The sequence below is a fragment of the Oreochromis niloticus genome, linkage group LG6, assembly GCF_001858045.2.
Source record: "Oreochromis niloticus isolate F11D_XX linkage group LG6, O_niloticus_UMD_NMBU, whole genome shotgun sequence".
In the NCBI taxonomy this organism is placed as follows: Eukaryota; Metazoa; Chordata; class Actinopteri; order Cichliformes; family Cichlidae; genus Oreochromis; species Oreochromis niloticus.
In genome coordinates, this window is record NC_031971.2 from 33,938,994 (window position 1) to 33,953,847 (window position 14,854).

The 14,854-nt window shown below is 39.2% G+C and overlaps 1 protein-coding gene across 3 annotated transcripts in view; it reads left to right on the forward strand.

Annotated features, from left to right (window-relative positions):
• The first annotated feature begins 4,283 nt into the window (after positions 1–4,283).
• Positions 4,284–14,854, forward strand: part of myh11a (myosin, heavy chain 11a, smooth muscle) — a 30,576-nt gene continuing 20,005 nt past the window's right edge. For all 3 annotated transcript variants that reach the window (XM_005458553.4, XM_013276673.3, XM_013276674.3), the window contains exons 1-3: positions 4,284–4,440; positions 7,543–7,907; positions 8,176–8,332. In XM_005458553.4, the coding sequence (XP_005458610.1) occupies positions 7,566–7,907; positions 8,176–8,332 (499 nt within the window). In that variant the 5' untranslated portion in view covers positions 4,284–4,440; positions 7,543–7,565. The remainder of the gene's footprint in view (positions 4,441–7,542; positions 7,908–8,175; positions 8,333–14,854) is intronic.

A 14,854-nucleotide genomic window follows, 5' to 3' on the forward strand; every position in this document is an offset into this window, starting at 1 on the left:
GTCTTATGCAGCCAATCATTTCTAACATGCATCCCAACAGTACTGGGTTTGAGTCTTGTTGGTTGGTCTGGTTCGCTGGGGCCTCCCTGTGCTTGCATGTGTCCTGCCCAGCATACACACCACATCTCACACTCTGATAGCTACGATAGGATTCGGCCTCACTGCAACCCCGAATTAGATAAACAGCTAAGGAGATGAATGGATGGACATGTTACACTGTAACATGTCCTAAAAGACCTTATAACATTGAAGATATTGAGAGCATAAAAGTTGCAAATATAGCAGAGACCACAGCAAGTGCACTTTAATTAAGCTGCATGCATTAAAACTGGCCTCTGTGGCGATCATACAGCTCGTACATTGATATGAAATGTTGCAGGCTTTTCCAAATTTACAAGACTTATTCATTGTGAATGCAAGCACTTTCTCTTTTACAGTTTTCATCACAGGGTGATTAAAGTAGCTGCTCCTCAACGTTGACCAAAATAACACTTTCCTGTGATTGTATCAGCGTTTTAGTGGTCATTGTATTGCTGTCTGAAACTAAACCCACCCATTATCCAAAGTCGTGCCCTTTAGTTGGTCTAACTGTATTTACTATTGCGAATTGGTCCACATGTGCTTATATAAATGAACCTAAACTAAGATATAATGCATCTTCCAGACTTTACTCTGTAGCTTCTCTCTTTCTTGTTTACTTCTTTTTCTCATTTTCTCTCTGCAGCTTAAGAGAAAAGGCAACGAGGTCCTTCTTACCTTGATAATTTTACTTTATCTGACCCCAAAGACAACAAAACAACAACAGTAAATCAACAAAATGTTATTATAAATATGTGTATACTGTGTGTAGCCCAGATCCCACGCTAATTATGCACTGCATCAAGCCCATACTTTTTGAATTCACATCATTTCTCACCGTTTTAAGGAACTTGACATTTTTATCTCATACTTAAACTTAAAGCCCTAAGTTTCTGGAAGTGATTATCTACTGAGGCAGCCTTTTATTTCTTATCCTGATTACTGATGTTGGGCACTTAGTTGCACTGTTTAAACCATTTGTAACCTGCTCTACGTCTAAATTATTTTTAGGTTATACGCATTTGTTTCTGCTGATTATAGGTCTCAGATTCATCCACTGAAACAGTGAAGTGATAATACTGAGGAGATGGTGCATTATCTTGAATACACCATCTCCTCAGTACCTTTAGTGCAGCTTGTTGAAGGGTTTAATCTTCTATGGTGTCCTAATTTATTGTTTCCCAGTATCAAATGAAAATAGCGGTATGTCTTTATTCATCTGAAAATGTCTGAATTTACATGGTTTTACAAAAGCAAACCTGATTTGTCCTTAAAGCTGAGGTTCACTGACATCTGATATATCCATTCTCTTTAAAATGGCTTTATAAGCTCCTGAAGTTGAACAATGACATGATTGTTCAATTGGCAGTTTGCCCCATAATTGGTAGCATTTCTCCTCCACTGTATAAATCAGTTGTATGCAAAACAGGCAGCTGTATAAATAGTGTTAAATGCAGTGATCCTTTGACTGCTGCAGACTGAACTGATGTTTGCCTCTGTGCTTAAATTAGAATGCAATTGCATTCCTTGGGGGTCAAACATATCTATAAACATGTTTTCTCTCCAATAGATGACCATCTATGGACATGAGGGTGAAGAAAAAAAACACGAAACATGCTGTATGTACGAGATCGTATTATGACAGCTCGTTTTGTTTTTATTGCTTCGAGGGAATCCTCCACATGTACATGCTCATTTGCTTTAGCCATTCTGGCTGGTTTACTATAAACAGTGAACTGTTTGAATTCACTTGCTGCGTGTAATTCGTTTGCTTTCTGTAAATAAAATACAGATGATTAACATTTGATTTCTAAGTGAAAGCTTAGGTTGAATTCATTTGGAGTGGCATTTTGCCGTCATTCACTCAGAGGTTCTAATCCATGTTCACTCCCACTGTCTCCTCCTTAAAGGTGTGTCAGGACAAAGTTTAGAACAGATGAACTTTCAATACAAATAAAAAAAACTTTTTAATTTCTCCTTCTCTTTCCTTCTACCTTCATCCATTATTATGGCTCTTATTCTGGAAAATGATCCTGTTATACACTGTTTAGTTCAGAGGGAATCCCAAGTCTCCGTGTACTTATTTCAAAGGCATTAGCCTTGTGTGCATATTTTATCTCACTGAAAATAACAAGAAATGCATCGTGCTAAGTCTTTCTCTTATGTGCACTAAACAGAAACTATAAACCAGTTGTCTGTCACAGCTAACCGCAGGTAAATAGAGTTAGAGTTTGAAGCCATAGGAGTAACTTTGTTTGAACAACCCTGTTGCCATTGGACCATATTTAGTCACTGGGGCTTGGGGTGGTTGCCTGTGCTAGACTTTGAAAGTAACACAGAAAGCTGCAGAGATTCCATACAGACGCCATTCTCCTTATATGGCACACACTGCAACCTCTCTGTTCAGTGTATCTGTTCCTCTTTCCCTCCTCTTCACTCTTCATCCCTCCCACTGCCTGTCTGTGCTGAGTTTTTCAACCCGTGGTCCTTCTCCACGAATGCCACCCCATCTCCTTGATGTTGGCCAGAGGGAACCTGAAGGCCCTTAATGTTGGTCTTAGGTCTGTCATCAGTTTTACACAAACAGACACACACGAACACAGTGCTATGTCTCTGGCGCGGTTATCAACCAGCAGCTTGATTTACCGGGACAAACAGAAAAGTGTCCTTATAAAGAAAGTTCCATTGGAAAGAAGCTGCACACAGGAGGGATGCAGCAGTTTGCTGTGTGTGTAGCAACAGAAAGATGGGATGTGCGCACACACACAAAGAAGCTCACATTCATTATGCGAATTATGAGTTATGTACTGGAGGGAAACTCTCCAGGGAGGTTACAGTAAAAGGGGATTCCTATGCAGGGGACAGCTGGTTGTCCTTATGAGGAGTGGGAACGCATTGCGTAATCTTTAAACCCTACAACGTGTAGGACTGAAGCACACAGTTTTATAATCATGATTCCTGTTCATTTTTCCCCACTATTTAGCCTTATTAGATTCAACTCAGAGGTGTGTGGAAATAAATAATACAAAATAAGGGGGGGAAAGCCCAGATTGTAATTTGAAATAATATTTTATTAGACTGCAGTTACATTGTCAAGACTTTCTTGATTGGATTTGAATACATTCTTTGAAATGTAAATTATGTTAGAAAGGTTTTTGTACATGCATAAAGAATGAACACATAAATTCAAGTTGAGCCATGCTGTTTACCTACAAACACACATCTGGCTTGTCCATTTGCAAGAATATAAAGTAATTGAACTAATTCTTTGGACAGGAGGGAGAGGAGAGGATGTTTCCTTTGGTAAGGTAATACTATAACACATTTTCTTTTATATTTTTTTAATATAAACTGCAGTTACATTTAAAAAATGAAGGTTTAGTTATCTAATTTTATACAAATGATCTAATTTTAATTAATAAAAAACAAGTTATTATTTAATTTAACACAGTGTCACTGACACTAAAATATCTAGTGTGTGAGAATTTGAGTTAATCGGAATTATGACGTCTATTAATCTGAATAATGTGCTTATGGTAGACTCATAACCAAGACGTAGAATGAACCTTGCTGTGTTACATAGGCTTGATTATTTTTAGGGGTATTTTAATGTAGTGTGGCTCATGATGTAGCTCATTTTAACGAGAAGTTTTATATCAATTTGGATAATTTTATTTATAAAAATATGTCACATGTATAAACGTGTTGCACTTTTTTTTTTTTTTAAAGTTTTGTAACATAAATGCTATGGATTTAGATGTACTGGATTTGTTAGCTGCAGTAAAGTTTAATATATTAAAAAAACTGATGAAAGCATTTCAAAACTGTATTACACGCCACTTTATTATACAACCATAACCTGACCTCACAGCCCGTGTGTGCGCTTGTCTTACACACAAACATGATGTCTTTGTGCTGGAACAGTAAGCACGGAGATTAGGGAGTTATGGTGTTTTCCATTTTACTGTTGACTGTTATATATGACCTTTTAATCCTCTGCTTCTCTGTCAGCAGCACCCTCCACTCCATTCAGCGCCTCTTCATTCATCTTACACATCCCACATCCCTGTGACTCCTCGAACCTGCTGGTGTCCGCAGTGCGCATGTCCGCTGCCTCCGCAGCCCCGCTGACAGATGCAGCCTGCAACTGGACGATGCTGCAGCTGGAGGAGGGGGGGGAGGAGGGTCCCCTCGTACAGCTCCACCCTCGCACAACAGTCCGCAGTTTAAATGGTAAGGCTTTGAAATTGACGGGGGTCATTTGGACTGTTCGCTTTTGGAGTACCTCGTCAACGCCGGCTTCTCCAAACTCCAACTTTCCAAAGCCAAAGCCCCCCCGAAACACCCGTTTCTTCACATTATGTAAGTATATCCTTTAGTGGAAGCGTGCAGCGGCGGTCATGAAGTGCACCTGTCAAACGGCATCCCCTCATAACTTTAACTGCGTTTAAGGAAGAGGGAGTCTGCGTGTTTTCCTGTAGATAATGGCGGTTGCAGAGCTTTAATGTGAACTTTGTAGCTACTATGAAACATTATTTTAAAAATATGCTTTAAATAATGTTTTATGGTAGCCTAGCATATGAGTTTTATTCATAACTTCTTCTGACAATTAAAAGCAATGACATAGTTTACGTATCTGGGCGTCAGATCATTATGTAATTATACATCTCCTGTATGCAAACACTTATTTGCGCATTAGATAAAGTGCAACAGACGACGTAGCATTATTGTTAACTTAATAAACTACAGTTAAAACTGTAAAAAAAAAAAAAATTCATATATTTAAAAAAAAAACTGTAAAAAAGTATTCGCAATAATAAGGAAGAAGGGAAAGGCCTCTCTATCTAAGAACCACATCCCACTGACCACTGAGTTTCCTGTTTTCCAAATATGGTTGTATTAGGCTGCATGTATATCCAGTATGTTTTCCCTGAAGATGCAGATACAGACTCGTGACAATTTTCACATACAGCTAACTAAGCTTGTCATGATGGTTTTGGAGGAGTGATGGACTGATTTTTTATATAACACTCTTCTCTCCTGAGGCACTCAAAGCGCTTTATACATGCCTCATTCACCCATTCATACAAGCCTTTTTCTATGCTTAAGTGCTTTCTGTCTAACATTAACACACATTCATAGCAACTTGGGGTTAGTATCCTGCCCAAGGATATTTGGCATGTAGACGTAGTCTCCCTTCTGTTTTATTTCAAGGGCTTTCGCTGTCATAACCCCACAAGTTAATGGACAGTCTAATAACTGATTATTTAAACTCAATTATATATATGTAAAACTTGGATGCAGCTTTAAACGGAGTAATTTTGCCACAGCATCACAGGTTTCTGCATGAACAGTTAAATGAACAGTTTTGCAAGCACTGGGATATTCCTGGTCAAAAAATAAGAGGAAACACTTCCTGGAACAAGTTAAGTGTATATTTTAATAAATGCATCTTAATTATTTTCATATTTTAATAGCAAACTATGAGCAAAGGCCCGGAAAACCTGATGCATCTGCGTTTATTGATAAAAGGATAACAGGAAGAAGAGAGAAAAGTTGTAAAATGGTCAGCCACAAATAGAAAGGTCACTTAGTCTCCTGAGTGATATTTCCACTTGTTTATTATTTTTGATAGAAACTCTGGAATAATTATCCAGTTTATTGGTCTCATCGTAAGTTTTACTTTTAGCCTTGGTGTGATACTTTTGACAAACTAGAACCGAGACAATACTGATTTGGTTTGATGATTACACAGGAGAGAGTTTCTCTTCAGCTTTGAATTAATATTATATTTAGTGGTTAAAGTTATGACAGATCAATAATACTGGATTATGTGTAGTTTAGTTTATGACGAATAAAGATGCCAGCGATGACAACCCATCGTCATGACTGTGAGACATTTTCCCTCTGAACCCTATTTTGCCTTCAAGATACACTTACTGAGCACCAAACTGTATCAACATCACAGAAAGTGAGAGTGGACTCCACAAGTATAAAGTATTAAACAAGTTGGTGAGTAAGGTTAAAGAGAGTGAGGAGGAGCGACTTGATTGGCTGCACATACTTAAGCATATGGGGAGTGTCAGGAAAAGTGTGTTTACATTTATCTGCAGAAAATCACCAGATCATCAGAGGGTTCCTTCCTTGTTTTCTCAGAGGTGTGCTTGACTTACTGCTTTCATCCCCTGACATATAGACAGTGTTTGCTTCTGTTTCGAGCTAATACTTTTGCAGTATATTTTATAGTTTGTTTGTGACTTGGTTTGTCTAAGACCAGGATTTCATTTATAAGCTATCTCAGGTTAGAAAGTGAAAATTGTTCCCACTTAAAAATGTGCAAATTTATTTAATTTTATCCATCAAATTATAGTTTTATAGTTATGTAACAGTCCCTAAATTAGACCTTATGGGTTCAGTTTTTTTAATAACACTTGAAAAGAATTAAGTGCATGTACATTTACATATTTCTGTTAGCATTTCACATAAGCTCAGGAATGCTCCTTTTCAGACATGACTGAGTCCCAGGCACTTGTTCATGATTTAACCAGTGCATTTAAAAATGAATGCTACTAGGGCCCCGTGTGAAGCACAATTGTTAAAGCTCCGGGCCCCCCTCAGGCTCTCTGCCTTACTGTTATCATTTTGGAGTAAACGACGAGGCCGGCAAGAGACATACTATTCCCTATATGGGCTTTGTTTGGGAGTTCACTTGCCTTGCTGTTTAGGTCCGCAGAAAAGAGCCCTGCTCCAGAGAAGGGGTCCATATATGGTCATCACAGCACGAGACTGAAGCCTCATAGCAGGAGACAGAGAGAGAGTAAGAGAGAGCAAGCGAGAGAGAGAGATGCAGAGTGAAAGACCGGAAAAAATGGATGTTGACAATTAAGCACTGACTTGAATGAGTATAAGTAAATGCCAGCAAGTATTAATGGTTTGGGGTTATTTGAGATAGAGCTGTTGACAAAACGTAGCGGTCTTTGTCGCTGAGTTAATTAAAATCAATTTCCCAGCCTCAGTCATTGGATCTACAGTAGGGAGGGGAATTGTTTGTGCTCTTCCCTTGTGGTGTGTGTGAGAGACAGGGAGAGAGTGCAGGGGCGAGAGGGGGTGGAGGTCTGTGAGAATGGCTGCACTCTGGAACTCCCCGACAGATGAAGCATATTAACTCTTTGGGTTATGACCACAAGCAAGGAGGCAAATTTATAGCATGTCTCCCACTATGACTTACTCATTACTTGACACAGGGTTTTGCTATCTATGGGCACAATCTGTGGATTTTTTTTCCCCCGTCACTAAGAAAACATACCTCCAGCACCTGCAAGTGATTCTTGTCTCTTACTGACTGCTGCTACTGACTTGCCGTTGCCTCTTTTCTCCCTTACTTGCATTCTTCCTGTCATCCATCTTTTTTTTATTTACTGCTCACTCTTTCCTAACATTCAGTTCATTTTTTGTCATCGACAGCTGGCCCTTCACCTTAAGCCAAGATGTCCGCGAACGCCCCTACCGAGGACGAGAAGTTCCTCTTTGTTGACAAGGACTTCCTCAACAGCCCGATGGCTCAGGCTGACTGGTCTGCCAAGAAGTTGGTATGGGTTCCATCAGAAAAGCATGGCTTTGAGGCAGCTAGTATCAAGGAGGAGCATGGCGACGAGGTGCTGGTGGAGCTGGCTGATAATGCCAAGAAGATAACAGTCAATAAAGATGACATCCAGAAGATGAACCCTCCCAAGTTCAGCAAGGTGGAGGACATGGCCGAGCTCACCTGTCTAAATGAGGCCTCTGTGTTGCACAATCTTCGCGAGAGGTACTTCTCTGGGCTCATTTATGTAAGTATTTACCAAAAACAAGCGCATGCTCACAAAATAGTTTATGCCTTATTCTTATGAACTTTGTTATCCCTTTGTTATTTGGATTGGGAGGTACAAACTCTGACCCTAAATAAAGTACTAGAAAAATGACGACAAACTATGAATTTCCTCAGATTATTGTACTTTTTACTACTACTACTACTTCTGTCTTGTTCTCTGGCAGAAACAAGCATGCAAACTGTGCAAGCTGTCCTTGTCTCACTTTTCCTGCATTCTCTGCTCTCAGACATACTCTGGCCTGTTCTGCGTGGTGGTGAATCCTTACAAAATGCTGCCCATCTACTCAGAGAAGATCATCGAAATGTACAAAGGAAAGAAACGACATGAACTACCCCCTCATATCTATTCCATCACTGACAATGCCTATAGAAACATGATGCAAGGTAAGATGCTTACTACAAAACTCCACTTGTGATGTAGATACTTTCATACTACAAAGACATGTTCCTACCCATGTTAGCTCTGTAATGGGGCTTTTTTATGTTATCTGTCCAAAGTATACACTAGAAAAAAGTCTTAGGTAGCCCTTTCTTTGTATTTTGCTTCCAAGGAGCCAGACTCTAGTATTTTTTAAAGTGGTTCTCCAGGTTTTCGAAAGATCTTTCATAGTTTTTCTCTGGACACTGGCTACTTTTTTCACTCATTTTCAGTCTAGTCCTTGTACCTGACCAGGTACAGGTACATTCAGAGGAATTTTTCATTGCTGTTGTTTTGGTTATTAAGCCTAGTATTGGTTCCCTGGCATCCAGCGTAAAAGCATACCTGAATAGAAAGCCACACAATTGAATGCTCTCAGTCACTGACTGGCCTCCCCAGGGCCCAAACTTCAACATTTTTAAAGCAGTGTGGGATACTCTTGGCAGACAACAGAACAAAAGTCAGGCAACAACCAAAGAAGAGCTTTGAATGTCCTTCAAGAAACCTGGAGAACTATTCTTGAACCCTGCTTAAAGACATTACAAGAAAGCTTGACCGTGATAGCTCAGGGTGTGTTGAATTTATGAAGGAGGTCATACCAAATAGATGCAAACTCTGTTTTTGCCTTATATACTGAATAAAAATAAATAAATCAAAAAATGTTTCAATAAATTGCTGTAGCTATTTTCCAGTATACTAGCAACATATAAACAAATGAGGTGTGGCTCAAGACTTTTGCACAGCACATGCTGAGATGGGCTACAACATTTATAAACTAAAATGATCAGATCAAAATGATAAATAATAACAAACTGAGACAAGAAAGCAACAAACGTAAGTAAATCTTCAGCAGGCCTCACACATAACTGAATAAAATCTGCAGGCGTTAGCTGCTGAAGCTCTTAAGTAAGCTGTGTCAAATTGAGCTGTTTGTTGGCAGCTTTAAGAGCTTGTTGTGGGCGAGTTGTGGTATCAGCTGTCAAAAGCATCACTTTTCTCTTGGTGACGACTGCTGACAGGCTTATCACACTGTCATGTTGACAAAGTGGTTGACAAACTGCAAACTAATCCATGAAACTGATGGCAGAGCCATGTTTATAATGTAGTGAGAACAAAAAAAAATACACTCATTAAAATGTAAAACGGTACTGAAAAACAACACCAAAATAGTATTTTGGTCTCATAGAGGTGATGGTAGCAGTCTTGGTCATGCTTACAGTAAATGTCCCTGCAGTGATTCAGAGTGGCTGATTTCCCATAGAATCCGTGTCTGTGTTTCCAGGGGGTCTTGCCCACTGGATTTTATGTTGATGTGACGATGTGTTCTCTCAGAGGACTTGACATCTGGATTGTGAGATGGTTGAGAGATGGGTGGAGGGCAGTAAAACATTTCCTGTTTCAGAAAACCCTCTTGCTTATTCAAAAAAAAATTTCTTAGGTCAGTGTAAATGCCAAAGATTTAACAAGTTTATTGGTCCTATTAAATGAGCCTGAGACTTTTGTCCTTTGGTTTGAGGAGTTTCCTTCTTAAACAGGATGTTTGGACAGGAGTTACTGTAATTTATTGTTTGGAAAGCATCAAAGAAAGTTGTGTTATAATTGTACTACTGTACAGGCCTCACACATACATGCACAGCTGTCAATTCTTATAGGGTCATTATTACAGTATTGAAGTACACAGCTGAATGAACCATGAATTTCAATGCTAAAAAGCTTGAAGAGATCCAAACAAGTAATCAGGTACTCTAAAGCTCTGTATTTTGTTGTCATTATAATTCCTTTAGAGAGTATGTGATTCACACTGTGATATACAAAGCAAAATAATTGTTCTAGGATGTAAGTCAACAACTTGAAACTATATTTCTTTACCCGGGGTACTTTTGTTTGAGAAAATGTCCATAGCATCGAGACCACCAACCTCTGACACCCTCTCAGACTGTTCCCGGCAGCTTTAGGTTTTCCCACATTCATCACTTAATCTATTTGTGTTGACAATGCTGCATGAAATGTATGGACAGCCCATGCATTCATTTCCTTGATAAGTACGGAGCCCCACAAGGGACATTGGAAAAAAAAAAAATTAAGATGAGCTTTTGCATGATCTTGCAAAAGTTTTGCGAGATCTCACAAAATAGGCCGCATCCTTCAGAGGCCACCAGCTCGAAGCTGACGAGTGCGGTGTTCCCCCCGGCTCTAGTGGGCCTCGACCTCCCGGCCAGCTTTGAGCTGGTGGGTAACAGACGTCTCCAAAAACGTCAGAGCACTTTTGCAAATATGTGATGTCTTCATAAACCGAGCAGATATTTGAAGTTTGCACACCTACATTCACGCCTGAAAATATCTTAAAAGTTTATATTGTGACCCATAAAGACTAATATTAAAACTAAGTAGCTGCCTCCATTGTTGGATACTGGAATTTGCTGGGCCACGCTATGAATTCTGGGATAGGTTGGGCCACGAAGGATACACCGACTCGGTCTTCAAATGCGACCTGCGAAGGATTTGTGGAGGAGGACTTTTTAAATATCTCCCCAATTATATCGAGACTGATGCAAACATATCGAGATAAGTTTGCATCACTGGGGTCAAAGCTGAGTGTATCCAGGAGCTGTCTGTACTTGTGTCTGTGTGACGCACTCATGTAGTTTATGGATGAACCTTGTGCATCCAGTTTGCTGGCCCTACCTGATATAGTCACATCAGGCTTTAAAAAAAAACTAACAGACAGCTATAAACCATAGTGGAAGTTCAAAATGCAAGTCCACAAACCAATAGGTGGCATCAGGCCAACAATGGATATCTTTAATACATAGTGTAAGATTTTGATACAACGTAAATATCGCATTACGCATTACGTAAATAAAGAAGCCTAACAAATGTGACCGCACCGATATGCAGAACAAATTTGGAAATACTGAACATCAGTTTGTCTTCAGTTTGCTGAATTTGTTTGGCAATGACAATATAAATAACTTAATTGGTCTTTGATAAAGCAACTTAGTGCTTTCTAAAGCTTTTCTGTTACTAATAAGGTGTATGCACTAAATGATTTAAAGTTAAAACAAACCAGGATACAGGAAATTACCTCATAAGCTATAGTTTGTAAACACAGCATCAAGAGTAAACAAGAAGAAGGGAGGATTGGTGTTGATGTGGCGTTTGGATTATATATCTTCTGTTCATCTCTGTGAACGAACGCTGGAACATAGCAGATGCTGTTCAGTCTGTGTGTCTGTATGTGCAGAAGAAAAAAATGTGTTTTGATTTGGTGCATTTATTTCAGACTAAACATTTTTTTTCGGACTTATCATATATATGACAGTAGATATTTAAGCTTGGACCACCCATTTAGCTGTCACGTTTTAACAACCAGGATTCAAAGTGCTTGAGTAAAGAAATCAAGATAAGTCAGCGGCAAAAAATAATAACAAAAAAACACAAGGAGAAATATAAAGAAAAGACAAGAAACACTTAATCAGAAATATATTCATTCTTTAAAAATAAAATGTCTCAAGTATTGTGCAAAAGTGAAAGAGACTGTCTCATATGGGTTTAAGTGAACTCATGTTTTCCTCATCCTTATTTTCTATCACTGTTACTGTTACAATGGTGATGATCATGTTAAATTAACTTTCAAGTAATCCATGTGAGCCCAAAGTTCAGGCTTCGAACTATTCTCTGCACTGTTTCAGGCCGTTTGTCCTGCTCTTAGACCTGCATGATGTCAGCGAGACTGGATATCTTTAATATGATGATCTAAGACACACAGCGCTGGCTGTTACCACATAAAGTCCCACCTACCTGATGTTTAAACTTTCTGTTTATAAGGCAGGGGCAGTCAGAGGACAGTTGGCTTAAATGGAAGGGATGGCAGCTAAGCAGCTTGATTTGAGACAACAAGATCCAGTATTATTTTGAAATGTTAATCATGTGGTTCAGGAATAAGAATAGCTCATGGAGTGTGAAATCAGTATGATAGGTCCTGTTTAATTTTTAAAGCTGGAAAAAAAATTGTCAGTTTGCGAGGGGCAGCAAGTCAGAAGAAGGCTGTCTTAAAGGCAACTTTAATGAGGGTCATGGTTTAGATAAGTAAGAGTGATTTTGAGCTGTAATGTAAAGCTACTGTAGTGGACTTTAAGAATAATAAAAGGAACTGGAAATGAGCATAACTGGACCACATTAAAGTTTTATATCTCCTTTTGATTCACAGGGTCTGATTGCTTGAAGCGTATTCTTTTTCATTATTTAAACCTTTACAATATCAGTGTCTCAATGGGCCTCTATACACCAAAATAATATAAGAAAAACTATGGCTGCCAGGGAGTTGTTATTGTTGATACTTTGGTGGGATTTCCCATGAAGTTGTGACTAATGAAGCAGGATATTCTACACTGAGTGCTGTAGTATGAACAATTCACATGTAAACTGGAAGTGGTGCATAACTGAAGCAAATCCAGATAAGTCTCCTAAGCTCTGAAACATTCCTTCTTCAGTCTTGGCCAAGATCCCATTTCTCCAAAATTGTACTTTGGTCTTTGATGTCCGGGAGATAAAAATGTAAGATTCCCGTGGGGAGTTTTCTGTCCCCAGCAGCAGATGATTGACATGCTGTCCTTCTGTGCTCACAGTATATTTACTGGTGCAGAGACTCATATAATCAGATTTAATTCTCATGACTTAATTAGGTTCACAGATTCTTTAAGTCTCATTCACTAATGTGAGTGTATGTTGTTTTTGGATTTGTTACAAGAATTCACAAATCTGGCCACCTTACTCTCTCTCTCTCTCTCTCTGTGTGTTGCTGTCTTGCACTCTGCCTTAATTAGGAAGTGCAGAGAGGGAACAGGGTACATTTCGTCTGTATGTAAGGAATGAATCCAGTGGAACAGCAGCCAAACTGGAGTCCACATGGAGAAAAGGCATCCACCCCAGTTTACAGTTCAATGGAGGCTGGACACTGTAACTGTGTGTGCAGAATAGAATAGCCCTTTATTGTCATTGTACATGTACAACGAAATTATGAGTGCTCCACCCTAATTGTGCAGGAGTGTGCTGCTGGTTTATCGTGCGTGTGTGTGTGTGTGTGTGTGTGTGTGTGTGCGCGCTGTGTGTTAACTTGTATGTGTGTGTCTTGGGGACCACTTTAAATTTTCCACCTCTAAAGAGAGGACAATTTGACAAAGTGAAAACTATATTTATGAAACACCTTCAAAGAGTTTTGTTGGGACTAAGGTTGATGTAGTGATGCAACAGGGTTAGAGAGGAGCGGTTAGACTAATTTCTGTTGAACGAGACCACATTAAGCCCAGTTTAATCTCAAGTGCCAGACAAGTTAAGTTGTCGTAGTAACATACAAAGATACCACCAACATTTTTCCTTTCTTTAGTAGAAAGAAGTTCATTAAACATTAGACAATTAAATATAGAGTATCTGTTAAAACCAATAGACAGTAAACATCATCATATCGTGCGAGTTAGCTTTTCCACCTTCAGTCAGCCTACTGTCACTAAAAAGAAATGTTTCGGATACGTCTCCATGGCGTAACTATCTTACTTCAGGCTACAGGCTATGTGGGCTATAAAATTGAAAACAATTAGTGCTTTGGTTTGTGACGTTATCCATTCTGTCAATGCAATGTTTTCTGGTGCAATAAATGAAATAAATGATGCCCTCCTCTCTTGCAATTTTAATTTTCTATGCAGTGGGTCAGATTGGACCATACACTGGATATAAAAGAGAGGAAGCGCCTTAAACATTTCTTCTAAAAGGCAGCAAGGTAGTGTCTCTTCTAGTTGAAAAAAGATGATGTCCAGTTGTCTATAAGAAAACTACTTACACTCTGACCTCAGTAAAGACTGTACTGATGAGTGCATGAACTCAGTTCAAGTCTTATGGAATACAGCAGTATCAGGAAGAACATTAAAGCAGGGTATGTTTAGGGGGGACCTACACTGGCTGACAAGGTGCTACCATATAAGTGCGTACAGGCCCTCATGTCTGGTTTAAAAGAAACTGGAAATTGTGTGGCTCAAGGTTTCAGAGAAGGAATTTCACAAATCAGTGGGTGACATCCGGGTCGCTATGTCCATGTTTTATATGATCTATGGAACCGACTCTTTGGGAGACGTTTGACACCACAGAGATGGAGTGAAGTGTCAGTAAATAACCTCACAAAGTTATACATATAATCAGATTTGTGTCCTGGACACGTGGATGATAATCAAAATGAAAATTACACTCTTCAGTGTCAGAATGAGGAATTGTCTCACGTCCTTCGCCCTACCCTGGGTCATTTTTGTTGCACAGTTGCACAGAGGTTTATGAGGCTGCCTAGCATGCCATTTGTTCTGTTCTGATCACAAATGCCCAGAAAAGTTATCTCTCTTTCAGCAGTGTGCACCATACTCCCCCAGGGGTGGTTTGTGCTGAAGTATACAGTTACAGTTTAGCCTTACATGGTCTTCGTGTAATCTCCCTGGAGTATTTTT